Source organism: Trachymyrmex septentrionalis, unplaced genomic scaffold (assembly GCF_001594115.1).
Source record: "Trachymyrmex septentrionalis isolate Tsep2-gDNA-1 unplaced genomic scaffold, Tsep1.0 scaffold18, whole genome shotgun sequence".
Taxonomy (NCBI): domain Eukaryota; kingdom Metazoa; phylum Arthropoda; class Insecta; order Hymenoptera; family Formicidae; genus Trachymyrmex; species Trachymyrmex septentrionalis.
In genome coordinates, this window is record NW_017304969.1 from 495,597 (window position 1) to 503,549 (window position 7,953).

General features: G+C 32.4%; 1 protein-coding gene across 1 annotated transcript in view; it reads left to right on the forward strand.

Annotated features, from left to right (window-relative positions):
• Positions 1-3,186, forward strand: part of LOC108746594 (RNA-binding protein 5-like) — an 8,758-nt gene extending 5,572 nt beyond the window's left edge. The window contains exons 5-8 of the mRNA XM_018483456.1: positions 453-566; positions 647-1,397; positions 1,488-1,651; positions 1,740-3,186. Coding sequence (XP_018338958.1) covers positions 453-566; positions 647-1,397; positions 1,488-1,651; positions 1,740-2,732 — 2,022 coding nt within the window. The 3' untranslated portion in view covers positions 2,733-3,186. The remainder of the gene's footprint in view (positions 1-452; positions 567-646; positions 1,398-1,487; positions 1,652-1,739) is intronic.
• Positions 3,187-7,953: the final 4,767 nt, after the last annotated feature.

Below are 7,953 nucleotides of genomic sequence, written 5' to 3' on the forward strand. Positions count from 1 at the left end.
TATTCGGCACGATTTATTCCGAATACGATTTTTGCTACTCGCGTAATTCGCTTTTTTATTGTATTATTTATATCTTTGCTTCTTCCGTTTTGCTTAGTTTTTAATGCAATTACTTGCGACGTTCAAAGTTTCTATGGAAATTGTGCACGAAAGAATTTTTTATTCAAACATGAAAATTTATTACGTGCAAGCAATTCCCGTGTTTGCCTGCACTTTCTTACGAAAATGACGATTATCTATATATAAAGTTTATTACGCGCATGAACAAGTTGATCTGCAAGCGGTATGGAATGACCCATATTAATAAGCCCACGAGGCTTTGTTCGCTGTTTGAGACAGAAAACTATGAAGTAGAAAACTGTAATTTCGTCAACCAAGAAGAAAGTTTACGGGAAAGAAAAGAGGCCTTGGGAAGACGTTGGACGGGATAACACTGAAATTCTCTGTTTCAGGGAGTGCTGATGCTGCAGGATCAATATCGCGCACTGATGCAGTACAGTATACCGAAAGAGTGCCATGTGGATAAACCGCCAGCAAAGAATACGCAAGATTGGCACTGCGTTAAGGTTCATGTCCCAAGTTTGCTTTTTCATACAATATGATGTTCATAAATAATTCATTACTGCTTTATATTTATTCTATACAGTGTGGAGCACATAATTTCAAACGACGCGAGACTTGCTTCAAGTGTTCTGCCTCACGAGCGGAGAGCGAGGAAGGTGGGGAAGGTAGCGACGAAATCAGCCCGCACCCCACAAACACTGTGCTTTTACGGGGATTAGATGTATTAACGACTGAGGATTCGGTTCTGCAAGCGATGAAGAATCTATCATCGATGCCAATACGTAGTATTCGCATTGGTCGTGATTCTCTCACGAACACGTCTAGAGGAGTATGCTACCTGGAGATGGGCAATGTAGTAGATGCCATGTACTTGCATACCGCACTCACGAAACAAGGACTGGTGGTCGACGGCAGAAAAGTGGAGATAACGTACTGTAAACTTCATCAAATTAATAATGCCACTGCATGGAAGTCGAACGACACTCAGCCACAGAGATATACCTTGGACGATGTCGCTCAATTGGCTGAATATAGTGCCAACTTGTATGCTAAAACGCCTGCACAGAAGGCTCATTACCTTCAGTATTACACGCAGTACTATCAAAATCAAATAATGCAAGGTTCAGCGATCACATTGCCATCCCTGAATCAAACAGATCGAGTAAACGCGGCCGCAGCGGTAGCGCAATCCGCTATACAACAATTGCAGGCGTCTAGAAAGCTAGGAGGTGAAACCGATGACGTGAAAGGACGACCAACTCCTACAGCACCTTCCAGTACAGCATTAGCGAGCGGAAGGATTCCTGCACACTCCAGCGATGGGAAAATATACTGTGAGTTTCCAGTAGAACTTTTTCCACTTTTTATATCTATTTTAGATAAATTGATTTTTTTTAATTGTTCTGTATTTATTATTTTTGTAGCTGTACCGGACGTCAGCACTTATCATTATGATGAATCATCTGGCTACTATTATGATCCTAGCACGGGATTATATTATGACCCAAACTCGCAATATTATTATAACAGTCACACTCAACAGTTTCTTTATTGGGACGCCGAATCATTCTCTTATCAACCAGCTAAAGTAATTAAAATAGAATCTTATAAAAGAATATCATATCATTTATCAATGTTTAAAAATATCACAACGAATATTTTCATATTGTTTACAGACTACTGCAAGTACAACGCAGGGAGCTACGAGCACGATAACAGCAACGGCAAGTAGTATAGATTCCACGAATACAATTAGCAATCAAGCTTTGTCAGTCGGTAATGCTCAGGATGCATCAAAAGAGGATGAGAATAAAAAGAAGGACAGCAAACAGGACAAAGTAAAAGTAGCGAAAAAGATAGCAAAAGATATGGAACGTTGGGCAAAGACTTTAAATCAGAAAAAGGAGAACGCCAAGAGTAATTGGAATTCTGAGTTCGCCGGTATGGATGGCAATCAGGGTGTCGGAAGTGGCGCGGCAGACGCGGGATATGCTATTCTGGAAAAGAAAACTATCGCGAATCCTTATCATGAGGATGAAGATCAAAGCGGTAATGGATTGGTAGCTGCTTACGGAGGCGGTAGCGATACAGAGGAGGAGATAGAAGACGTGCAACAGGAAGAGAGACAACATACGGATTGGAGTAAGCTGGCATGTTTACTCTGTAAAAGACAGTTCCCAAGCAAGGAGGGGTTGCTCCGTCATCAACAGTTATCTGATCTTCACAAACAAAACCTGGAAAACTGGTATCAAGTACGTGGTCTAGATCCCAATGATCCACAGCAGAGAAATAATAAATACAGAGACCGTGCCAAGGAAAGGAGGGCCAAGTATGGTGAACCCGAACCACCGCAGCCCAATAAATTGAAGGAAAAATATTTAAAAACTAAGGTAGAGGAGATGTCAGTATCGTACGAGGAGCCTACACGAGCCGGTATCGGATCCGATAACGTTGGCAATAAGTTACTACAAAAGATGGGCTGGAGCGAAGGAATGGGTTTAGGAAAATCTAATCAAGGTCGAACAAGTATTATTGAAGCGGAGAGACGCGTCCCTACGGCCGGCTTAGGAGCGAAGACTTCGTCGTATAGCGCACTACCGGGCGATACCTATAAGGATTGCGTGAAAAAGATGATGTATGCGCGATACCAAGAACTGTCTGACACATAATACGTAGAATATGATTAAGATAGATTTTATATATACATATAAGTTCTTGGTACTCCATTTTCCATAGACACATAATTACACACTCGTATTGTTATTATTCGAATAATGTAATAGCAATTTACTGTAACTGCACAGTGATAGCCAATTCTTTGGGACTGTTGCGTGCGCCATGCAATATGCATTTTATACATCCTCATGTAAAGTCCCGTGCTCGTATGATTCAACGAGTATTTTCTCTCTATAGATAATAAATTTCTTTTTTTTCCTGTAATACGGTACACGAATATACAATCTATTATCAAAATACATATATATATTTTATTTATTAACAGCCGTGTTGCTTGCGAACTGAAAACATATTTCTGGTTCTTTCAAAAATGCATTTTCTGCACAAGATCACTCTATCGAGATAAATATAATTATCGCATCATTGTGTAATGCAATAATATTTGTGTCCACGAATAAAATTATATATGATTGAATAGTAGTAAAAAAAATTCGCGGTAAACGTATACGATCTTGTTAAAAATTTTCTTTAAAATCTAGGCATTTAGCAAGTTAAATTATTTATAACATGAAAAATTTGATTTAACAAGTTATATAAATTTGTATTAAAAATAAATATCATTACGAACATTATTACATTATATATTATACAGAAATACACAAAGTACTATGTCTTTTTTTATAAGAGTATCATTAATAATGGATCAATTTCATGTTTCTGTTTAAAAAACGTGATTGTTATACACAATTCGATATTTAAATTTTTCTATATGTATACGCGCGCGCGCTCACACACACACACATACACACGCACGCATACACGTACGCATTTTATATTTATTGTATTACACGAAGTCTGGCGAGTTCTAATCTAATCAAATTGAATATAAAGATATTGCAGTTTTTGCTTATTCTCATACACACGTATATACATTAATTTTTTTTATTACAATTTTTGTCATATTATGAAGGTAATACATAAATAATCACTGTGTGTACATTTCTAGTAACATTATTGTAATTTACTCTTATTTTTCTAAAATCATTGTGTGATATTCATGTATTAAATAAATCAGGAAAAATTAATAACTACGCGCAGCGCTATTTTATTTGGATATTGAGAACGTGTGAACTTTTTTGTAACAGATTAAAATTTTATAAACTTACTTGTCTTATTTATTTATACATCCTAAAATTCTTATTCTTATTCCAAAAATTATTTGTGTATTGAATATCATATTGGCAACAATAAATAATACATGATTATCAAATCTTTAATCAGATATTTTATAAAAACAAGTAACTCTCTCGATTCCACGCTTAAAAAAACGATTACAATATAAATGTACATATATATCATGATACAAATGTGTTTATGTAATTGTTACATATATAGCTTTTTATTTTATTTTTATCGATATCAATTCTTATCGGATACTTTTTAGGACTGTTACAAATTTTGAATATGAGAATATATATTAGAAATAGATATATTTATGGCATATATCATAATTATCTGTAAAATTATAAAAATTGAATATTGGAGAATAGAACATTTCAAATTTTGTTTCCTTCATATCTTAAACATAGTAAAAGATAAAAAATTCTGTGTTACATTTTTTAAATAAGTTATTTTAAATATTCACAATACGTGTACGTATGCATATACAATTTTATTTTATTTTTCTACAATAGAATATTTTCCATTTTGTCTCTGCCATTGTGTTCTCTTTATTTATTTATATATTTACTTATATATCCATATATATACGTAATGAATAATAATGAACGTAGATATTGTTTTGAGTAGGAAAATACTTTATTCGATCTGAGCTAAATCTCAATGTTTAATATAATATTTCAGTGTGAATTTTTAATACATACACATCCAGTTTTACTGAGTATCGATTTAATTCTCAGTATTGAAATGTAATTCTAAAGTATACTTAAATCACTAGTATTGCTCTCTCTGTCATGATTTTTCAGAGACAAAACGCTTAAAATATATACTTCTATATTCTGTTTATTCATAATTTATATGAATCTAGATTTCTAGATATGTAAGTTGGTATCAGCATTAGAGACTGAGCTATCCCTGCTAAAAATTCAGTTATGTTCAAATAAAAAGTACATACGCTCACATCAGGATAGACATGGACAAATCAGTCTTTAATTTAATAAAGTTCATCTAAGTAAATATTAAATCTGGTTATATAAGCATTTCCATTTCATGGTACATAGTTGGATTCTTAGATAAAATTGTCTGTTTACATCTGCAATTCCAAATATATTAGGTATTGCAAGGAATTTACGACGAAAAATTTACTAGTCTTTATCACGAAATAATATAATTCGGTTTATATAAGTATTCCTGTGTTTAAATTAATGACGACTTCTTATGGATTTCCTAATAAAAAATAGATAGAATAGTAGAATTGCATGAAGAATTTGTACTCAATTGAAAACAGATAATAATAATTAACGGATTTATTCTTTATCTGGAATTCCAAATATACAGAACAAGATGCGTAGAAGAGTTTACATGGAACTTATCTGGAACTTCAAATGTACATATTTTAGATAACAGAATTTTCAATGCAAGAAACCATATTTAACCAGATGTCCAAATTCACATATGGATGCTTGGAACTTTTAGCAGGGATGTTAGAAGGTTTCGCTTTCATTCACATTTAACCCTTTTGTGTCATGAATTTTTGTATGAAATCGATTTTTTTAAACTTTATACCCGGAAATTTTTTGTGTCATTAATTATGAATTAAAAGTCAGAATTTTACAATTCAATAGTGAATCAATAATTTAAATAACTTTTAGTAAAATATATTTAGTATTTCATTATTTATAAAAATAAATTACTTAGTGAGAAAGGTTTTAATAATGATCTTCAGATTCTTCAGATGCAGCGATCAATATATCTAAAAACGAAGTTTTAAACTAACAAGCCCATTTTTTTCATTTTTGGTCCATCATACGGTTTCATTTTTTATTGAAAAATTTATAAATTTTGGGACGGTATTTATAGTTAGATCTTATATTTAGGACCGTTTTAAATATAATCTTAAGATGTCATGAACCAATTAGAGGGCTATTAGCATCTTGATTTGTCTCTTAAAATAGTTGCGTTCAGCAGAACGTTTATTTTGCAACTGTTGGAAGTTTTCTTCGTACTGATTGGGTTATGCTTTTAGATCAAGAGGAATGGTCCTTTCTCAGCAGAAAATCATAAAACGGTTGCAAAACTGTTGTGTTCTGCTGAACGCAGTCAATAAGAACAGACTATGAATACCGATCTTAATCTCAGATTCAGGCCCAACTGATGATTAACCGAGGTCCAATTTATTTATTGTCTCTTTCCAATTTTAGAATTGGAAAAAGATAAGAAACAAGTCGAATCTCGGTTAAGAGTAACCATAAGTTGTGAAACTGGAGGGGGGGAGAGGGGGGAGGGCCCTCAGGATCTCTTTCACCAATCTCGGTTAAGTTAACCTAAGTTAACAAAAATGGCTCATTTAGGTTCAGTTTCAAAACTCATTATTACTTGAAATAAGTTAAACCTCGGTTAAAAGTAATTAAAGTTAACGATGAGTTGTGAAATTGGATCTAATGCTCATTTCCACCAATTAACTTTAATCTCGGTCCAACTCTTTGTCTTTTTTTAGAACTAGAAAAAGACAAAGAGTAAGTTGAATCGAGATTAAAGTTAATCTGCATTGGTGGAAACGGGCCTAAATGAGTTCCATGTAACGGTCGGTTAACTTAAGCGAGGTTGGTGAAAGAATCGTCACAGTGAGCCAAAAAACCTCTAGATTATTATAAAAGATATTAAAATTATTTATTGTATTTGGATTTACAGTAGAAAATTCGATTTTTCCATATTTTTCAAAGATTATTAATTTATAATAAAAAAAAACAACGCACGAAAAAATCTGACAAAATTGTGAAAACTATTGTTTTATTTTATTTGTTTTAATTGAGTACCTAAATTGTTGTTTTAATATTGATAATAGTTCAAAAATACATTCAAAAATAATTTTAATAAAATAACATCAATTTTAATTGTTTAGCTATAGTGATTAAGCAAATAAAAATTTATGTTATATTTTTTAAAACATTTATTCATGTTCTAGAGACTCCATGAAAACAAAATATCTACTTAAGTCAAGAAATTCATCAAAATAATTAAAAACTGAGCGGAAGATAAGACTTTTGTGACACAAGGGATTAATTATATACATACATGTATAATATACAGTATCAAAAATCTAAAAACGGTCGAATATCGTTTCCAGACTTTTGATACACCTATGTACGCACACGCACACGCACACGCACGCACGCACGCACGCACGCACGCACGCACGCACGCACGCACGCACGCACGCACGCACGCACGCACGCCTATATGCAATATCGATTCTTACAATAAAATCTCACATAAAAAAAAATTTATATCTAAAGTAGAAGTATCTAGGAACAATCTCAGTACAAAAAATACTACGCTCTATTATAAGTTACAACATAAGGACCAGATCCTCTTTGGATGAGATATTATTGATCAAAGATTATAATAATGTACTTTCTATATATGTGAAAATATTTGTACCATTAAATAGTTGCAACTCTTTTATATAATATCACAAAAATATAAAATTAAGTGATGTAATGCAGTGACAGTACATTTGAATATCATGTGTCTAAATGGCATTACCCTTTCTTATGAGCTTTTAATGAGCCCAAATAAGAAATATATCTGATAATTACAGTCTTTAACTCTTATCAATAACATAATATGTTATTATATATTCTTTTTATATCTGTGTACAATTTGTTAATTAATTATTATTACTGTTGTCATCATTGCGTGCTACCAATACTGTCGAAAAAACATTAATCTCACATACAAGAAAATATTAGTTGCAAGTTTAATTGTTCAAACTCTTAATACACAAAAATGGTTAAAAAAATATTCTTGCAAGATTTTTAATCATAATGCTCTATCACAGCATGCTAAAACAATTATACATATTTTGTTGAATAGCTTTAATGTACTTTGTGTAAGATGAAACTTTTCAATATTAAAAAATACGTAATGCGCTATGATAATAACTTATATGGTCAGCATTAATTTTTTAAGAGAGAGCTATATATACATACATACATACATACATACATACATACATACATACATACATACATA